This window comes from Pectinophora gossypiella, chromosome 14, assembly GCF_024362695.1.
Source record: "Pectinophora gossypiella chromosome 14, ilPecGoss1.1, whole genome shotgun sequence".
NCBI lineage: Eukaryota > Metazoa > Arthropoda > Insecta > Lepidoptera > Gelechiidae > Pectinophora > Pectinophora gossypiella.
The window spans coordinates 6860355-6882010 of record NC_065417.1 but is presented as its reverse complement, the minus strand read 5'-3'; the positions used below and the strand labels follow the sequence as shown (position 1 = coordinate 6882010).

Below are 21656 nucleotides of genomic sequence, written 5' to 3'. Positions count from 1 at the left end.
TAGGGTGATCGGTTTGCTTTTATTCATCAAGAATTGAATTGATTATCCGACTTCAAAAAATGAGAAAATGACCCTTCTTTCTTTGTCTATTTTATATTCTATTACTCAAATGCATATTTAATGCACGTAATAATCGTGTATGGTATGATTAACAATCAAGAAAAATAAAACAAAGAATAGGTATGGGCAAGTGTATTTATTTTTTTTATACAATAAAGTAATCACTAATATCAATATTTCCTTAATTAACGGTTAATCTAAAAGGTGATAGTCATGACTGAAAAAGTTTTATAAGTTATTTGAAATAACTCGTTATTTTTCAGTCATAAGTTCAATAATTTCCGTTTAATTTATTGCAATAAATTAAATACTTACAATTAAAAATAAATAAATTAAATTATCTTAAGAGGTAACCTAACGTTAATTAAAAACATTTTGTTCTTAAAGACTTCGATAACATATAACCAAACTTTTAACGTAAGCTTATAATCACTATATTAAATAAAAGTGATATCATTGTTCAAGTCAAAACCTAATAAAAACCTTTACATTTCCTTTGGACTAAATTCCGGAGAAACTTATAAAACTACATATTATGAACAGGGGCTTAGCGAATTTGCAAATATTCCAATTTCGGAACTCGTGGGAATCTATGAGCCTCGCGAGTACGCAGCGTCCTTGCTTATACGGTACCGATGCTACTCAAACGTTTGCAACTTAGCTAGCCTAGGTCCTGTGGAGAGCTAGGTGGCAGTATGCTAAGTGTGATCATTGCACGGTGGGCCGACCGGTGTAGCCAGTGTCTGGCAGCGAGTGGTGTGCGAGTTCGCGCAGGATCTGCTCGAAGCCCTTCCCCGACGGCGCTTGCAGGCTGTTATGCTTCATCAGCGTGGAGTTCAACTTCGTCGCCAGGTAGCACATCTACAATAGAAGAGAGGTTTAGACAATTCATATGAAAAATCAAAAATAAAACTAGGCATAGGGTTTTTTTTATTATTCTTCCATCTTCTCACCAACCCTGGTGCCCGTGATTGAATCATTAGTGGTCCCTGACTTGGCTGATGTAACTATGAACTAAGTATCTACTTAACAAATTGAATACGGGGTTGGCCCCGTATTCAATCAATTAATCTTAATGAGAGAGATTATTTTTCGGACAATCAATAAACAATAGGACAGTTTTAGAAGTGCTTAATGAGTAGCACCGAAAACAATTTAACATACAGGTAAAATAGGTAGAAAAATTCGTCTCTCACCAGCAAAGCAGACATAAACAGGAGCGCTCCTAACGTGACCGCTACCATCATAGAAGTGGCACAAGTGGCCTCCAGCGGTGTCCGGTGGAAGAGCTCCCCAGGCATCACTACGGTGTACTCCAGGTTCTCCTTGAACCGCGTGAAAGGCGTCGAGTTGTTGTCATTGTCAGCCACCAGCGCTTGCGACGTGATGTTGTGCGTGTGCGACGCGTCTGGCAGCGACCGTCTGCGGCGGCCATGCCCTGGAATTTTACAACGAAGATTGTTATTATCCACTGCGCTGTTTGGGATGTTTTACGAAGTTTTCAGACTATTTTAATCGCCACTAGACAAATGGACCTTAACACTTTCAAGGACAGAACGTCTAATGACGTTCCGATTCTAAGGTGCCATACTATCTATAATGAACCATCAATGACCCATGGTCTCCGCCCATGAAAGGGTTAAGCTCATCTATCGACTTAGGCGACCCAAATGGAAACACACCTTTGTCTTTGCTAGGAACACTTGATCTTCAACAGAATATCAGACATTCACAGAATATGAATAGAGTAATTGAGTATCTGTCATTTATTCTGAAGTAGGTAACCTTATAGGAATTGAACAGCTACTCACCGGAAGGTTCGAACAAGTCGAGGCAGTAGTCGGGCTGGCAGTCGGCGGCGTCCATGCAGGCTTTTATCTGTGAGTGTATCCAGAGCGTGGAGCGTTCCTTCATGGAGGCGAGCAGGAAGGCCTCGAAGTCGAGGAACACCTCATTGTGGCGTTCCCGATACCGCGCCGGCTGGTGTGGGATGATCGACGCGAAGTCGCGGTTCCGGCACCTGGTTTAATATTCATGATTTTTATTACTACTCGTAAATATAGATAACAAACTTTCAGGCACTTACATTGGAGCATCAAAATACTCGAACATGCTGTTCATCATAATAATATAATTACTTAGTCAACTAATGTACTTTACTGCCCATCTCGCTAATAATCCCGATAAAATAAGAATTCGTGACGTTACAGACAAAAAAATGTACTTAGATATTATATTAGAAGATTCGCGGTGGTGTAATGTAATGATGACACAGAATTTATATAGTCCCGGCTTGACAAACGCTATGCGTTCCAATCCCGCACGAGCCGGAATACTTTCGATCAGATTTTTGTGTTTGCATTATTAGTAGTACCCGTCTTTAACAAGCAGCACGGCACCCGGCGCGTGTGGGCGGTCGGGGTCGGGCGACACCGCCACCTCCAGCAGCTTGATATGCCGCCACGCCGACTCGGGGTTGATGCGCGCGCGCAGCTGCAGCTTCGTGCCGATCGGCACCGCCTGGAACACATTACTACATTGTAGCAGCTCACACTTATACTAGGTACTAAAACGTAATTTTGCTATGAATCTTTACCAAAAAAAAAGTAAGTGGTATGTAAAAGTACCTAAATTGAGTAGGTGGGAGAAAAACAGCGCAGACATTATAAAGCTGAGTGAAATCGCAGCGTAGGGCCTATACGGAAAAAGATATATCTACTAACGCTCCGTCCACTATAAATTCAGCTCAAGAAGAAGCGTAATCTTAACGGTTGCTAATCATACCAAATTAGCATAGCGTCGCGTCTGTATCCCGCGAAGGAAGTCGAGGCAGTAGTGGAGAAGGTTGAGGTGTATCATAAAATACCCACTTGTAATCCTTCTGATAAAATACGTGATTATTTTGTACTAAATTTGTGATTGTATCAGCTGATATATATTTGGACAATAGACTCTGAACTTCAATACTTCTGAATTCCTAACGCACAACCCAACGTAGAGGCTCGCCTAGTCCTTCCAACCCTCTAGGGTCGCACATATTCATAGTTCTCCATCATCTCTAAAGATCTAAAGTAGGTACTCTAAACACTCTTCGCCAAAGCAAGTTAAATAAGTAGTACGTATAATTAAAACACATAATAACGGGTTCTTACCGCGTTTAAAGCAGGGATATGAGACTCCGGGGATGAGACTCTGGGAGTCTCATATCCCTGCTTTAAACGCGGTAAGAACCCGTTTTAATTATGACAATAACCGCGTTAACTTAAAACAATGTTTAAATAAGTAGGTTGTAAATCGAAAATTTTACCAATTACCTGGTCAACGGGCAAATCGACGGAGTGGTTGGAGTGTCGCGAGACAGGCGGCGCCTCCTTGTATAGAGCCACCTCATACTCCAGCCGGCCCGGAGTCTCTTCCACCACGCCGGAGACACGCGCGCCGTGCGGGCTGTGGAAGTGGCTGCTCACTCAATAGATCATGCTCGATTTGTTAGTATTGGGTGTGAATATGCTAGTTAGGTTAGGTTAGTTACAGTAGTATATGTAAGTACTTACTACAAGTTGTAAGGTAAGCACCTAAACTATTATAGGCTACGGGTCGACATTATTACACACACAAAGCTATCGATTTTTTAGTTGGTAAGGTAAATATTACATAAAATCTCGTATTTACTAATGTTGCATGGCAGAAGGCAAGAGGGAAACCACAGCTCTATTTTTCGCTATAAAAATAGCATGGAGAGGAATGCTACACCGACAAGAGCGTGACTATTAAATTAGTGATGACTTACTAATGTAACGAGTAATACTAGATTCAAAGGGTTAACGAGTTTATCGTTAAACTAAATTTTAACAAGTATTGAGTAGGTACTAAACAGTAGCCATGACGAACTGAAATGCTAATGAGGATGAACACTATGAAGCTAGTCTGTATAAGTAGAGCAATAAGGTCACGGCCTGGACAACAGCGGGCAGTGGAGTGAGTGAACTCTTTCAGAATAATACTCATGATCAATTTCAGACCCACGCTCTTGTCGGTGTAGCATTTTCCATTCCAGTCTATCAAAGGCTTGACTTCCCTATAAGAGACGACGTTAACCTTTTGTTTAACATGTTCCATGTAAGCTCTTCTTGGTCTTCCCCTTCCTCTCTTTCCTTCTAGCTTTCCTTCTATGATGTTTTTAATAAATTCGTCGCGTCTTATTAGGTGTCCAATCATCTTGCCTCTTCTGCCTTCAATAATTCTCAGTATTTGTCTCTTTAAAATTGCAATTGCATAAACAAAAAAAAGTTCGCTTAGTCAAGCTGTTCGTGCGGGACCGAGCCGCCCAAAGCCAATATTTAGTAAGGAGAAGATTGCTCTTTATGAGAATGGTAATAATGTTATTTTTTAGCGTCATCAGAAAACGATCGTCGTCGCTGCTCTTCATCAGTGTATGAAATAAGCGCGTGCTATCTGCGGGCGGCACCTCACAGTCACAGCCCGCTATCGCACAGTTCGTAGGTAGTTTAATCACACCCCGGACACTTCATACGAAAAAAACCTCGTTTTACACAGATACTACACAGTGACGTTATATATATCCTCTGCCGAAGGTTGTCTGGAAGAGATCGCTCTTAGCGATAAGGCCGCCTTTGCCCACCTTAGATTAAGTTTATCCTGTAATTGTTTTGAAAATTTGTGTGCAATAAAGTGTTTTGTTATTATTATTTATTGACGTTATCGTACACGCACACCTGTGTGTGATGTTTGACGCCCATACGATTGAAGGCTTACGGTTTAAGTAAGACCGACGTAGTATTATTCCTTATATGGATTCTATGAGGGGTTCTATGGTGAGGTAACTCCAGCACAGCCGCTGGTGGGGAGCGCAGAGTTGCCGTACTATAAGTAGTAGGTATTATTCCTTATTCTATGGTTCAAGCCAAGTGAGCGACACTCACAAGCTGCCCGCGAAGCCGGCGGCTTTGTTTTCGATGATGGTAGGCTCCGGCGGCTTGCACATGATGATCAGCTCTTGGTCCGACTGCATCACCACACCGGGGAACTGCGGGAACCAAACCCGCACGTGGACGAAACCCTGGTGGCGAATAGGTATGATTTAACAAATGTCCTTGTATCGCTATCACTAGTGAATGAAGGCATTATTATATGCATAGGAACCCATGGAGAAATTAAATAGATTGCTGACACACCATCAAGAGTCTGATACTAGCTCGAATGGACTATGGCCTTTACACGTTATCTCTGTCATCAATTACGGCTTTTAAATTGTATATTTTTTCTTGACGTTTATGCGATTGAGAAAGTTCCTGTCTTGCATAATCTGACTCACGTCTCGGGTACGTGTCATAATTCACTATCCGAACGCGAGTGCGAAGCGATTACAGGAGAGAATGATCTGTCTCTATCATAGTAATTGCTTGTGAACCACCAGCTATTAGAGTATTACACTAATTGAACCGCCATGAATCTGCGTCAAGTGCATTCCTTCTAATCGTTCTCGCTTCTTGCTGGCTCAGTTCCCCTCACCTCAATAGTAGTACCGGTCTCTCGGTTAATAATGCATCAGCTGAGTACAGTCGACCCATACTGTTAGTAACGGCAGTGGATATTACCTGTCGATGACAACGTACGTGGTAACTAGAGAACAATTTTGAGAACTGCCGACATCGCACATAATACGCGAAGACAAAGCCAAATCATCCGCTGTTGAATAGCGCACTGCTTACAATGTAAGTATTACGCCGCCGCCTCTGCCGTTATAAATTGATGCTGAGGTAATAACTTTATAGTCAGTCTATCGAACTTTACGCTGAGAATGGCTTTATCTCAGCGTTTGTTTATTGAACAGCCTAAGTCTATCAGCTTGGAATTTTTCAGATAGCTACGAAAGTTACCGATCTGTTACTTAGGTAACTCGTATCTAAAATTAGCTTCTTCTCAGAGCCAACTCGTCTAGATATTAATCAGGATCCGGGAAAATAAACGCAGTAACTATTTATCAACCTAATTAGTCTAGGGAGGCGCCTGGGAAGCGCGCGATAAAGCGTTCAAAGTTAGCCATCACGTAAGCAAGACAATTTTAATGAAAATGTCGCTTTATCGGGGAATCCATTGCATTTCCTGCCTACTACGGTGTGAAACCGTAATGTTATAATGTAAACAATGACACCGTGTGAGGTGTCAACAAACTGGAAACGACCAGTCTTCGCTAGTAGTATTGTTACCGAGAAATATAAACGCGAGAAATAAACGCGAGAAGCTGCCAAGCTTGCCAAGTTAATCGACTGCAACCTGCCACTGTATCGTTTGGTCGGCGATAAAATGAGCAATTACATATTACGTGGTAGTGCAATCACTCTTTACGAGAGGAAGACATGCGACGTTGTATTTTAAAATACCCTCGCTTGCGACGTGCTAACGACTAATGTAAAATAAACGCTACACATAAGAAATAGAAATAATATAACATAACATAACATTAACCTACGGTCTTACAACATGGGTTCACCGACATAAACAATAATATGTTACTTACCATAAAATATACTTAATACATACATAACCTAACTAGATGTTGCGTGGTTCGCTCGCAGCAAGCTGCTCGCGTGTCCTGTATTAGTTCGAAGCTTTGTATGGCGGCCATCTTGTTTAAATCGGTCTCATGAAAACCAAAACGTTCCAGGTGCCCCCTGATGCGGAGCAGTTTTCAAAGTTGACATTCCGGTCATACCTCTATACATATTTTTTGATCTTGAGGAATTTTCTAGAAAAACAAAATTTTGTATGGCGGCCATCTTGTTTTTCCGCCATTTTGTTTTTTTTTCACCGGCGATAAAATTTGACCAAGATTTGAATAGGTCTCGTGAAATCAAAAAAGTTCTAGGTGCTATGGTTTTGCCAGGCCGGACCCCTAATGCGGAGCAGTTTTCCAAGATGACGTTCCGATCACACCCCAATACATCATTTTGACACCCGAGACATTTTCTGGAAAAACAAAAATTTATTTGTCGGCCATCTTGTTTTTCGGCCATTTTGTTTTTTTTTTTCACCCACGATAAAATTTTACCAAGATTGAAATAGGTTTCGTGAAAACAAAAATGTTCCAGGTGCGATAGTTGCGCCAGGCCGTAGGGTGTCTCCCTGATGCGGAGCAGTTTTTAAAGGTCGGGAAGTATTTCCATACTCAACATGACATTTTGATCACATCCCTCATACATCATATTCACCCCCGAGGCATTTTCAGGAAAAACGAAAAATTTGTATGGCGGCCATCTTGAATTTCCGCCATTTTGTTTTTTTTTCAACTGCAATTAAATTAGACCAAGATTTAAATAGGTTTTGTGAAATCAAAAATGTTCCAGGTGCCATAGTTTTGCCAGGCCGTAGGGTGTCTCCCTGATGCGGAGCAGATTTCAAAGATCGAGAAGTACTTCCATACTCAACATGACATTCCGATTACATCCCCATACATTGTTTTTAGCTCTAAGACATTTTTCTGAAAAAACAAAATTTTGTATGGCGGCCATCTTGTTTTTCCGCCATTTTGGTTTTTTTTCACCGGCGATTAGATTTGACTAAGATTTAAATACGTTGTGCGAAAAAATTATTGTTCCAGGTGCGATAGGTTAGCCAGGCCGTAGGGTGTCTCCCTGATGCTGAGCAGTTTTTCAAGATTGAGAAGTATTTTTATACTCAACAAGACGTTCCGATTACAACCCCATACACAGTTTTTACCTCCGAGACATTTTCTGGAAAAACGAAAAATTTGTATGGCGGCCATCTTGTTTTTCCGCCATTTTGGTTATTTTTCACCGGCGATTGGATTTGACCAAGATTTAAATAGATTTTGTGAAAAAAGAATCATTCCAGGTGCTATAGTTGCGCCAGGCCGTAGGGTGTCTCCCTGATGCGGAGCAGTTTTTCAAGATCGAGCAGTTTTTCCATACTCAACTTGACGTTTCGATCACACCTCCCATACATAATTTTTACACCCGAGGCATTTTTTAAAAAAACAAAATTTTGTATGGCGGCCATCTTGTTTTTCCGCCATTTTGGTTTTTTTTCACCGGTGATTGAATTTGACCAAGATTTAAATAGGTTTCGTGAAAACAGAATCGTTCCAGGTGCGATAGTTTTGCCAGGCCGTGGGGTGTCTCCCTGATGCGGAGCAGTTTTCCAAGATCTGGGATTTTTCCCATACTCACCGGGAGGTCCCGATCACACCCCCCATACATCATTTTCACCCCCCGACGCTCCTTCTGGGAGAACAACCCTGTCAGTGAGTCAGTCAGTGAGTCAGTCAGTCAGTCAGTGGGTTTGTAGCTATATATATTATAAATAAATATAAATAATACCGCCTTTGACTATTTTTCGTTTTACTAAAGTGTAAGTACACTTTCCTTTTAAATCAAATCAAATATAAGTACTTACTTTAATGTACAAAAAAAAATGTGCGAGCAATAAATAATTAAGCTATTTTTCTCTTCAGTTAGATTGGCGAGCGCTTCTGTAAGAAACTGGACCTATCAAGTCTTCAGGTTAGGTAAGCAGGTACAGGGGTCCCCTGTATAAATGGGATAGCGCTAGGGATAAAGATGATAATCAAATAATGACTACCCACATTTCGCTTCAGCACGCCGCATCTCGTGAAGTCAGTGATCCGAAGTCGGTACAGCAGTCCAGTGGGGTCCTCCGGCTCGGGTCGTATCTGGCAGACAGGGTCCGCTACGGGGTCGGTGGCGCGGTCGTCCGCGAATAGCGGCGCGCCGCGGAACCCTTCCGGCTTGCGCAGGAGTGCCGTCACTGAGTCGCGGATCCCTGTGCCGCCGCTCGAGAACGTGCACTGGATGTCCGTCACTGGAAGAAAAGTGAGTTCCATGATATTAATACACACATAACATAACATACTACTCATAATTACATATTACTACATAACATGCTACTCTGGGCGCCACCCCACTTGCGTCAGACAGAGTAATGCGGGACGGAAGGCAAGAGGGAAACCACTGCCCTATTTTTCCCAAAAAAAGTAGCATCCACCAAAATGTCTTTTCCGTGCTAAATTGAGCGTGGCTCTTAAATTGATAATGGACATAACATAACATGCGCGTCCCTGGTGCGCAGGATACGGGCTAGTTCCAGCAGCGTCCTGGCGATGTTGGCTAGCAGGTTGGACTGTGTGTACATGTCTCGCTGCTGCGCTATTGCTGGGGGTGTGGCGAGGCGCGGCTCAGCTCTCCCGTAATTAATTTAATTTCCTGATCTACTAACCTAGTATATAAGTTTTGTTATTAACAAATTATGAGTCATAGTAACTTGAATAAAGAATTTAATTATTATTATTATTATAAGCCCACGACTGTATCCCAATTGTGGTACATCCATCGCAAGATGAACTAAGTCTCAAGATTTGTGTTCTGTGTTTGTTGTGCTTCTGTTTTGTTTGAGTTCGAGCTTTGTGCCTGTGTTGTGTTGTGTATTTATGCATTCCTGGTCTCCTGCGACAGATGTCTGCGAGAAATAAGCTGAACCGTTTGTCGGATCTTAATTGTCCTTAATTTCCATCGTGTAGCTATATAAAAACTGTTAATAAAGAAAATAAAAATCATTAATTTAATTTAACTTAAGAACTTAAATGCATTGCATTTTAAATTTCGAGACTCAAAACTGGCAAACTAACTGCGCTACATGTGATGTCTAATTGTGATTAAAACATGTTAGGTAGAGTTGCTAAGTGTCCGTTTCACCTAATTCATTTACATTTCATTGGTTTCAAGTGTACACTGATGGAATAAGTGTTTACTGATACAATTACCTACTATGCCCAGCATTAACCAACAGGGTTAAAATGATTCGAAGCAATTCATCTAAGAAAGCAATATTGCTATTTGACATTTGTTTGCATTGCGCACTTACTTTTCTTTAATTTTTTTGTTTACAGATTTACAGAGATTGTTTACGCCCCGGTTTCAATTTGGCGAAACAATTTTTTTGGTAAATTGAGATTGTTTGTTAAGTGGATTGTTTTTACATCGTGATCATAAACAACTATTTGTGTGGCCTTAGCTTCGTACCTACCTAAGGTACTTATCTTAACCTACCGTACCTGTGATTGGTAGCCTACCTAAGTGTTGATAAAATTTGATAATATGACGGTTCGTTAGGTGTACTTACGTACAAACCTTTCTGATTTTAGTTTAAATTTTTTGTTTGTGTGTTTTTGTATATTCGTCGACGATTTCCCTCAATCAGCGATTATCGCTATCGACCCACTAGAGTCGATTAATTCTTTTAAATATTTTTCCTGCTGAGGCTCGCGCCCAACTGGGCACGCTCAGGCCTGTTGTCTTAAAAGTTGTACCGGGTGAGAGCCTTCAGCGCTCCCCATTTGTCCGGTCAAGTAGTTAATGCTATCTGCGGCAAATCTACAATGAGTCACGTCAAAATGTTTTTTGTATATGTTTGCATAAATAATGAATAAATAAAAAAACCGTGACAATAAAACGTGCAGAAAATTAAACTTATGCAAATTCAGTTTTAATGTGCTATTTGTAGAGTACTTTCTTTTAAATTCGCAGGCCGCTGAACTATCGATTGGCCACACCATACGGGGCATGGCGAGATGTTCCAAAAACTACCGTCCAGAGTGTGGACAAGTAGAGCAAGACGACCAGACCGACGTTTCCGCTTGACCCTGCCTCATTGGGAATACCTACTGCTTCGTACGTTTACTAAGGTAACCTATTATTCATTGAATACACCAAAAAGCTAACGGTAGTTTTCTGCATATCTAATTCTATAGTAAACATGCTATTTTACGGACATTCGCAGGCGTTAAGTAAAATCTTTAGATTTATTTTTATTCCACACAAAGCTTAATAGTCACTGTGATCCTGCGGAACCCCTGTACCGGACTTGCACCATCATCATCAGCCCTATGACGCCCACTGCTGGGCATAGGCCTCTCCCACGGATCTCCTCGACGATCGGTCCTGCGCTGCCCCCAATGAGTTATTAATTTAATCTTAAGTACTTACAGTTTTCACTAACACAGTTGGCTCAACTTAAAGACGGCGATACGGCTCAACTATCACGTTATTATACAGAGCTTTTGGGATTTGCGACTGCCCTATCATGAAATAGATTTTATGCATACCTCAATACAAATTACGTACGTTAAGTAGTTGATATATCATCATACTACTATATTTGTGAGTTAATAAAAAAATGCTCTTGACATGTCGTGAAAAACTACAGCGTTTTATTATACCTAAAGATAACGGTTAGCCTTCTTGGGTAAAACGGTTAAGACCAAAATATCTTGAGATCACAAGTGAAGCGAGGCAGGGAAATTTTACAGTAAATTTTATGCAAACCAGTAGGCCATCATGGTGGCGCCACCACGGTTGCGCCAACAAAAAATGTATGCAGTTGTATAAACAGTACCGCACCTGTTTGCGCAACCAATTTGTTGCCAGCAGTTAAATCCCGAATAATTTCCCGCTGGTGACACAACCATGGCATCCCAGTGAGATAGGCCCTTACTCTACGCAAAAAAAGGCGGTATCGCCAATATTATGTGCCCCTGCAGCCTCTGCACGGTAACCAAATTATATCGACGACGAATGCTATCTACGTGGATTGACATCGTATCAGGTTATTGGTCGAAGCCCTCGATATAATTCGCTCAGCGCGCGGCGCGGTAGCTGTGCCGCGAGGGCTGCGCCAGATTTGTATGAAACCTCGTTGCCCCGGGGCAGATTTCTGCTTCAATGCGTACCTTACATACAAATGTGAACTAAAAAATACCCACTCGGCAGCGCTTTGAAAATATTTACGCGAATACTTTGGCAACATTCCACTGCACATGAAATATGAGCTTCAACAAGTAATAAACAACGTTAAGTGAGTACTGAGGTAAATTTAAACGATAAATGAAAGTAATGTGTGCTTTAGTAGGTTGTTGCGAATGCTCGCTCCACTTGTGGATGCATGGAGAACAGTTTAATTCTCGTGAATGTCAGATCCGACGTGAGATTATGTCTTAATTTCACGAATTGCCGTTTAACCTCTAATTTTTTGACATACTTAATATCTTGGCACGATGTGTCGTAGTTAAAGCAATGAAAGGGTTAGATTAGACAGTTTCGTGGGATCAAAAGTCAAAGTGTGAGATATTTATTGGACAATTTAAATAACACACGTCTTAATTAGCCGAATTCTTTGTTACAAGTGTTCTAACGACCGAATTTGTCCGGTTAAGTAGATAATGCGCAAATCACAAATGCACAGTCTAGTGACGTCAAAAGATGACAAAAATATGGTTTCATTTTAGATTAAATGTCTTAAAAAGAATATATTTATATACTTAAATACATTTCTAATGTTCTGCAGGTAGAGCTTTTAGCACGTATTTACTATAGCCATAACTGGCATAACATAAAGAAGTTTTTCTACTCCTCTACTTTAATCTGGCATTTAAATAACCAAAAAGTCTAATATAAGTACATACATAATTAAACTCTTTGAAAAAGTGTACGCTCTATGGCCTATAAAAGCATTGTTTACAAAGTGTAACTGTACTATAATGTCGCCAAAAAAGCATTGTTGTTGTTTTTTTTTTTGACCTGGAAACTGGCACCTTTACTTTGTTTGGTGCCATAGATATACTATAAAAAAAAAGTATACATTTGCCGCCATTTTCCCGCGCGTTGGAAAATAAATTGGAATTTTTTTGTGTTTCGTTTAAAATTACGTCGTCGTAGAAAAAGTATTGTATGCAACGTTGTATAACTAGGTCAAAAAATGCTCGTGGCGTCTCTTATTGCGATGTTCGCCAAGGCTCACATCGCAACTCACGCCACTCGCATTTTTTGACCCTTCTTATACAACTGTTGCATAAAATACTATTATCATTTTTCAGAATTGTAACTTCAGATAAATAATCTAACTGAGTAAACAAATAGGAATTATTTTGTTTCACTTTTAAAATATTATAAAAGCCTTACTTACAGTTACACTATCAAAATCACTTAAGCTGTCATTGACCTCTGTTAGAAATACGCTTGGCTTTATAGCCGACTTCGTTTATGAACGTATAAACTGTAGGCAAATTGCGAACAATAAGTTTTGACACTAGTACTTACCATCGTAGTCTTGCGCGAGCGCCGTTCGGATCTGCAACAAAGAGCATTCAAGCTACAGGAAGGAACACACCGTGTAATTAAACACTTCTCACTTATTTGAATACGTATTGTATTCTTAAACTTAAACAGTGTCGAAAGAGATTCTAGTCTATCCTGTTTTGTTATCACGTATTCTGAAATGTCTTTATCATACAATTTGCAATTCATTGGTGAACGAACATATTTCTCTACTTTGTTATATTTTTTAATCTTATTGTGCATTTGAGCTTTTTTTGTTATATTCACTGTAATGTATACATTTTACGAGCGTAAATATATTTCTTTAAAGTAAGTATCTACCTGTCGTATGGAATGGTGTATTAGGCTCTTTTTTGAAGCTAACAATATAAAAAAATAAACAAAAATGTGGCTCCGAAATTTTGCGCAAAATGGCGCTTTAAAATATTCATGTAAATCGTTTATAAAAAATACGAGTGTAATAAGGGCAAAAGCTGCCGGTTATTATGCCAGAGATTTCTCATAAACCCTCCTTTAATTCTTGTTCGTTTATGTTCCTCTATATCTATTGCCATCATTATTACTAGGCTAAGCTTAATGCGCTAATCACTTCTATAGTGTTTAGAGTTTAGTATCTGATTATATTATCAGCTTTACTACTCTTCATAAAATTGTCGTTTAGTGGTTTAGAGGCTTTATTTCATTTTAAGCATTTTATTAAAATAATTCTCCTTTGATACCAAGATCTAATTAATAAGTAAGTAAGTATTAAATTAAGTTAAATTTATTGTAAAGGTCCATGTTCAGTGATACAGAATATATTTAGTTATGTATTTATTCTGATATAAGTATGCCTAAAGAATATAATATATAGGCAGTAATTCGCTAATAAAATATATACTTATTTAATTTCAATTCAACGACGATGCTGTACACAGCACGACAGTCTGGCCTCGCTGGGGCATCTATCAACAAAACTAGAGCTAATCTGTTCTGCGCCGCTTCCAATACAGAAGTGAAAATAGTTTAATTTGTGCGAAATGAGCGGCTGAATGCTTCTTTAATATTTGGAGTATGATAAAATGGTTGGAATCAATTTAATGGCAGTCGTGACCGGCGACCGCCGCCGCAGACAGGCGAGCGATTATCTACAGAAATTGACCACTTTTTTTTTATAAAATTGCCATGACTACTCTAATCTTTTACGTGACATTTTATAAAGATAACATATTATTAATATTTATTTTCTAATTCGATTCTTTTTGAAGTAGTTTACAGACCTTGACGGTTTCAATGTCGTGCGATATTTTCTTTTGTAAACCTAAAAAGAGGTTCTTCTAACGCTAGTAAAGCTATCACTATGTAACATAAATATAAAATAAAAATAAATAAAAATCTAAAAAAATAATAATCCTAATCTAATCCTTTAAATATAAATTTCAATAATACTAGTGAATGCATACTGATTAACTTTTATAGTGTGTAAAAGACTTTATAATGTGCATAAGAACCAAATAATGTAATCGACCCCGTTGATGTCTTTTATACTGATGTTATCGTTACCAGTAGCATGAAGTGAAACTATTATACTACGCCCAGTAGCATAAATAAAAATGTTATAGTAAATATCCAGCCATATACTGGAAACATTGAATTGGTCACTCGTAGCGTTAAGCTCAAATGAAGCAATTACGCGTGTTTACTTCTGAAGCCTTCAGGGAAAGTATTGCGTGACTCTATAATGTTAATGAAAAGTGAAAGTATGGCATTAGCTATAAACATATCTATCTTCTTTCGGGGTCAATTTGATTGGGGTTTAGGAACGTATGGTTGGTGGTTGCGGTTTGCTACAAATGAAGCGAACTATATCCGCCAGCCGCCATTGAAAGTCATGACGTTTTTATACGTTTATTTGTCGCGAACTCTTGTAACCGCTCAGCGTACATCGCTGCGTGTGTACTATGTTTAAACGATTGTGGTCTAATTAGAAAAGCAAATGATAGGAACGTTGGATAGTGAGTCGCGTGTCATGGTAGCGTGAGGTCATTTAGATAATCAGGTATGTAACCAGTAGTTCCTTTTGGACTATTTTGGAGGGTCTAACTCGTACTACAATATTTAAACTTTTTATTGAAAGTTTTTCTAAGTTTGCTATGAAGAGATCTGATGTTAGTTTTATCCGTTTAAAGTGCAATAAAGTGTTTTGGCATAAAACATAACTTAAGCTTGTGACTATATTCATAATTGAGTTAGTTAGATAAACCTGACAGGGCAGCAGTAACTGTCAGTACTATTCAGTGGCGGAGGAATCTTGTCCTATTACGTCTTTGAAATATACTACTCTGGGCGCCATCCCATTTGCGTTAGACAGAGCAGGTACTGCGGGGCGGAAGGCAAGAGGGAAACCACTGCCCTATTTTTCCCTAAAAAAGTAGCGTGGAGAATGCTACACAGACGAGAGCGTGACTCTTAAATTAGTTATGATTAAACGTACATTCATCGCAAGATAAACTAAGTACCCACCCTTCATCGTTGTAGTTTATATTTTAATTTAACACAAATATATATTATTTAGTCAAGTGATGCACCATAGAGCGACATTTTTTTACTGGATTTAATGGAGAAATTACGCTAATGATTAGCATTCCCTATTTATTTAGTAAAATTAAATAAGTCTACACTATTCTGCCATAAGGCGTAGTTATTCTATATCTACCTATATATTTGAATTTTGGGGGGGTCACTAGAATCAGTGCGTAACGTAGGGCAAAGGCATACGCTATACGACGCGACGTGTGAAAGACCTTTTTTTTTTTTTTTGACGTGACTTATTGTAGATTTGCCGCAGATGGCATTAACTACTTGGCCGGAGTGAGTGAAAGACCGTTGGCCCATGTCGGCGTCTCGCGGAAGCAGTGATCGGATGCGCGGCCGCTTGTATGCTAATTCTGCTCAGACGGACAAACGGTTCTGCTCAACGGTGCTGCGCTGGTTATTGGGCGTGAATGGACAATAAACAGCCTCCGTGGTGTAGTGGTTAGAGCGTTAGGCTCACGGTCTGAGGTCCGGGTTCGATTCCCGATGGTGACATTGTCGAAATCACTTTGTGAGACTGTCCTTTGTTTGGTAAGGACTTTTCAAGCTTGAATCACCTGCTTGTCCGAAAAATTAAGATGATTCCGTGCTTCGGAGGGCACGTTAAGCCGTTGGTCCCGGCTATTAGCCGTAAAAACACCTCTACCAACCCGCAGTGCAGCAGCGTGGTGGAGTATGCTCCATACCCCCTCCGGTTGATTGCGGGGAGGCCTGTGCCCAGCAGTGGGACGAATATAGGCTGTTTATGTGTTATGTGGACAACAAACGATTCGGGACCGCTAAGGAAACGCTCCCAGTTTGAAGAACTGTATGGTTAATACCTACCAGTGCTTAGGGAAACGCACAAAGAGACAATTTAAATCTAAAAAACGCGTCGGCTTAATGACGATACATAGATCGAGAGAATTTCGCATGGACAGGAGGACCCGGTGGTGCAATGGTTAACACGCTCGTTCCGGCTTGACAAGAGCGGCGGATTCAAGTCCCGTTCGAGTCAGATTTTTTTTCTATTAAATTTTTTTCTTTGTGAATTTAATGTAAAACAGGTTACCAATTGTAATAATAGACCCTATATAATTATAATACTTACAGTGGAGGTTGACACAGAATCATAAGGCATGAAATAAAAAGGCATTACGGAGGCCGCGTATTACGGAGTTCACAGAAAGGTCCGTGTTGCTCTATGGAAACCCATAAACGTATTATTCATCATCATCTCCCTAGCATTATCCCGTTTTTCCCAGGGTCCGCTTACCAAACCTGAAGATTTGACAGGTCCGGTTTTTTACAGAAGCGACTGCCTGTCTGACCTTTCAACCCGCGAAGGGAAAACCAGCCCAACACAGGTTAGGTTACACACCTCCGAAAATGCATTTCTCTGGAATGTGTGTTCCTATAAACTTATTATTAATATTGTATATAAGTACGATCTAGTATTTGTATTGTATCGATGAAACACATCCTCTTTTCTTTAGTTAGGTACTAATGTTATAATTGCATTACATATTCGAATTGGGACTGCCTGTAATTTGTGTTAATAAATAAATAAAATAAAAATAAGTAAACAATTGCTCAAGTCTAAGTAACTTGTTGTAGATTTGTCGCAAATGACATTGACTATTTCGCCAGACAAATGGGGAGCGCTGAGGACTCTCACCCGGTTCAATTTCTTTTATCTTTTGTTTCGTATTGAGGTATTTTACAGAATGTAGTCAATGAGTATCATTTCATTTTCATTGAGTTGAATACCAAAAAAACGCCATTTCAAAGATAATCTCACGTCTGTAGTGTCGTTGACAGAAGTTTTGAAATATTAAATGAACCATATATAGGGAGGTTACTAGTTCTTCGCCAACATAGCTAATAGGTCCACAGAATTTATTAGTTCTACGGGAAGAAAGGACACGCACCTCCCCGCACCGAATCGCGATACCGCAACAGACCCCGCACGCTAAGGGTACTGTTACAGGTCCTTGGATGTCTTGCTTTTTATCGTATACTTATATAAATTATGAATGAGTGTTTACCCGTCAAATTAAGTAAGTGTAAAGATGTTTTGATAGTGTTATATTGTTAATCATTTTAACCTGTGCCCAGAAAGTGGGACGAATATAGGTTGTTTAAACGAATTGTAGCGTTGACAGCGACTTTCCGAACGGCTACCCTCGCTACGGCGAGTCTCTTTACGGCCAGTGGCCTTATTTTCCCTCTACGTCGAGCGAGTTTTTGATGTTATAGTACAGTTATGGTAAAAACTGTTTTGGTGTTTTCTTAACTACTTAATGAAGTAATTATACTTTCAACTCTCATGTAACCCTAGAGCAACTTGAGCAACACGGGCCTCCGCGAGCCGGAAGGTTTTCCTGATGTTTAGCATAATATCGCGGAGGTCCGTGTTGCTATGCATAATATACATAAGAAGTAACAGGCATGTCGTGATGACAATGCAAATTCCGTGAGAAATTGGAAAAATTGTTATACGGCGGTCATTAATTGGTTTCTTAATTGCAATGTTGAAATTAACGGTTGCAAGATTAATTTCCGCTTGAACAAACATCCATATTCAGCTTGCCTTTCTTTAAAAAAAAAATATTTTTTTTCTCACCTTCTTTCTCATATACCGTTCATTATCGAGTCCTATTAACTAATGTGGGCTGGGTACCTACCAGTTTTTTGCAGTTGTGACTAAGTATAAGCGTGAAAATATCACTACCATCTGAACTTTCAAACGGAACACTTTACGCATTTTCTGGAAAAGTCTGCTTTGGTTGGACTGTAAAGAACTTATATCCCAGGATTTTCCCATAAACCACAGAAGCTTCGTTTAAGTTAAAATAAAAGTTTCGCAAGTTGTCTTGCGGTGGATTGGAGCTCTACTTATCGCCACTAATCCTGTAATCCCTTACAGGCAAGTATTGTAACTATTTGACGATTTCTACTATATTTCTGCCGAAGGTCTCATTCGTCAAAGAACGATCCACACTATCTGTATCCATTGACATAATCTACGGAATTTGCTAAATGCTCTGATCTTCAAAATAAACGCCACCCAAATTTAAAACACGCTTCATTAAAATCTTATAGAGCATTTCACCATTTCCTTTGTATAATAGGTATTTAATTCTTAGATCGATGTCGCCCTCCCACGCCGGGTTCCCAGCCGTTTGGCTAATTGTATGGCTAATTGCGGCGCCGCGGAAGAAGTCACTGAAATCTGATGATAACCAGCTCGCATCTAAATGCTTGCGTGCTATGAACACTTCATTTGCGCTAATTGTATAATTCCCGCGTAGGAAATTATGATCTAGTCGATATGGTTTGTTTGTGAGAATTGTTTTTAAGAATTATTGTTGGAAGTACACTGTTCGCAGTTGATTGAATATGATTTAACTATGTTTTTGATTTGTAGATGTTTTTGAATTCAGTTACGTAGGTCAGTTCGGAAGCTCATGAAAGGCGGATACTATAAACAATGCGAGACCTGCGAGCCACATGTATGCATGTTAGTACCTTCATATTCGTGTCGAGGCACGTGCTACGCATGTATAAAACTGGATCAAACATTGTGAGGCACGTGCCCGCACGCCCCTAAAGGCGAGGCTTGTGTTAGGCACGTATAACACAGGCGTGCCGCCTACGGCCGCGGCGTGCGGGGCACATGCCTCGCAATGTATGTATCCGACTTAAAAGGGATCAGTAAAATTGTTAATTAGTAATACTTTATTTATGTCCAAAAAGAAAAAGGATTTATTTTAGTACCTAACTTTATAAAGAGTACTTTTATTTTAAACAACTGATCTATAGTGGTTAAGTAAATTGTAATGGCAAGTCAAGCCGAACCAAGCAAACCTACATTGTCCGCTATAAATTGCCGATGGAATTCGAAACGAATTATTCACCACGATAAACGGAGTGCAAGCTCTTTGCAAAAAGCTCGGCGTTGCGCACGCGGCTGCGCGGTTCTGACGATACGTTGTCTAGTCCGACGCGGCGCGCATCACTTCACGCATGCGCTCTCGTGCCGCGCTAACGTTATTCGCATTATCGGTGCATATTGACCGCTCGTGCGGTGATTTACAGGGATCAACGATTCCTTTATTACTGCAAATTGTTGCTAATACACTTACAAGCGCTTTATTACTGCGGGAGCAAGTAGGAAATGAGACTACATAAGTAAGTATCTTAGTGAAATTCGTGACAATGCATTTGGATTATTTCCGCGTTACAAGCAATGGGCAAAGATGCCCCAAATGGGCTCGACAATGTGCCTTCTTCTGTGCGCTTAACACAGATCAGTCAGGCGTGAAATTTAATTTGGTAAATGGTTCGTCCGATGTCGAATGTTGATGCTAGCGGGTCAACGCGAATATTTTACGGTTTTTATGTCGATGGCTGTCTTTAAATTGGATATGCCCTTTGAAAACTTGAGCGGAAAGCTTGTTTGTCCCAAACTTTATTTTTGTTTCCATAAGTAATTACGGAGACCTTATTTTTTGGCGTAAGTATACATACATATAATTTTATAAGTCCCACTACTAGGCATAGGGGTCGTCTCGAAGCATGGAGCTTACGTACTCCACCACACTGCTCTACTGCGGGTTTTCTTGACCAATAAGTACGAGTATATTGTTTTAGAACATTGAGTAGTTAAAGTAATTACCACTCCCAAAAAGAAAACTTTCTAAGTATCACTTAAATAAGCAACGATATGGTAATTTCTTCCATAGTTATTATTTTACATACCGATTATGAAAGAACAAATTAAGTTGCATTACAAATTCAACCCATTTACAAAAATCTTACATTTTAAGTCTTTGTCTCTGAACCGTTACTAGAAATTATAGAGTAGGTACCTTACATGTAGCGAGAGCTGGATAATTTGGCCATTGTGGTGTAGTGGTATATTAGTGTAATGGTGTAGTTTAGGCGACTTACCAGCAAGAGCAGCACGAGAGCGCAGTCTCCGGCGCCCGTCATGCTTGCGGTGTGTGCCGCACTCAAGCGCGGAGCCAACCGTTAATGTTATCTGCCCCGATTACTGCACTGATGCCGTAAAAACCCTCAACTAGACTATACTACGTAAACAACGTTCACTGTTATCAATAAAATAATTTATGCACTGGAACACTGACTAAAAGTCCGTCGGTAGCTGCGTGCGCCGGCGCCTGTGGACTCGTGGTAGCTCAAGACGGTAGTTTCCCACTCTCGGCTGCGTTCGCGAGTGTGATCGTAGTGCGCTGTGGAGGAGCGGGTCGAGGCGGCGTGGTGCGCCGGCGACGTTTCGAGACGGGACTGCGCAGTGGCGCGCTCGGCTTGCGCGCTTGATGATGGTGGAACAGTTAGCCATCGCCGGGGAGGGCACCACCTGTTCTGTACTTTATCGTTCTCACGACACGATCACCGATCCGCCGCGCTGTTCGATGATCGTGATCTACATAGTTGATTGGCATCGGATTAGGGGAAATTGGGTTCGATAGTTCGCGGATGCGTTCGGCACCGTGACATTCGCGTGGAGAAATCGCGGGTACCACCGGTTGAGTGGCAGCGGCTGCGTCTGCCATCGGGTCATCTATGTTATGTTTGGGTCGCAATCGGCCCATCTCCGGTGCAGGAAGCGATCGTTCGATTAGATAGCTAAATAGCTTTATTTTTGACCGCGCTCATTGACTGAGTATTGAGACTATCAATTCGATACAGAATTGAACCGCTATAGAAAGTCAATCAACTTCGGAGATGAATACAGATAAATTTCCTATTTATCTACATTAATTGAGCAGTTTTTTGTTCCAGATGGTAAGATCTTCGACGAGCACGGTGCCCGACATGCTTTGAAGTGCTTGCGGGTAAATTTTC

General features: G+C 40.3%; 1 protein-coding gene across 1 annotated transcript; it reads right to left on the bottom strand.

Annotated features, from left to right (window-relative positions):
- Nucleotides 1–524: 524 nt before the first annotated feature.
- Nucleotides 525–20818, bottom strand: LOC126372305 (uncharacterized). Its single transcript, XM_050017995.1, has 9 exons — nt 20739–20818; nt 13212–13242; nt 8687–8922; nt 5004–5140; nt 3375–3507; nt 2435–2580; nt 1872–2080; nt 1257–1498; nt 525–921 (listed from the first exon to the last, which is right to left on the bottom strand). Exons 1-9 carry the CDS (start codon nt 20778–20780, stop codon nt 769–771), a joined length of 1329 nt encoding a protein of 442 aa, XP_049873952.1. The 5' UTR covers nt 20781–20818; the 3' UTR covers nt 525–768.
- Nucleotides 20819–21656: the final 838 nt, after the last annotated feature.

Excerpts from the sequence above, each read along its gene's own strand:
- LOC126372305 (XM_050017995.1), bottom strand. The coding sequence starts at position 20,780 with ATGACGGGCGCCGGAGACTGCGCTCTCGTGCTGCTCTTGCTG. Across the intron at positions 5,141-8,686 it reads GCGGCGTGCTGAAGCGAAAT|GGTTTCGTCCACGTGCGGGT; the intron begins GTGGGTAGTCAT and ends ATTCGCCACCAG. Across the intron at positions 2,581-3,374 it reads TCGATTTGCCCGTTGACCAG|GCGGTGCCGATCGGCACGAA; the intron begins GTAATTGGTAAA and ends AATGTGTTCCAG.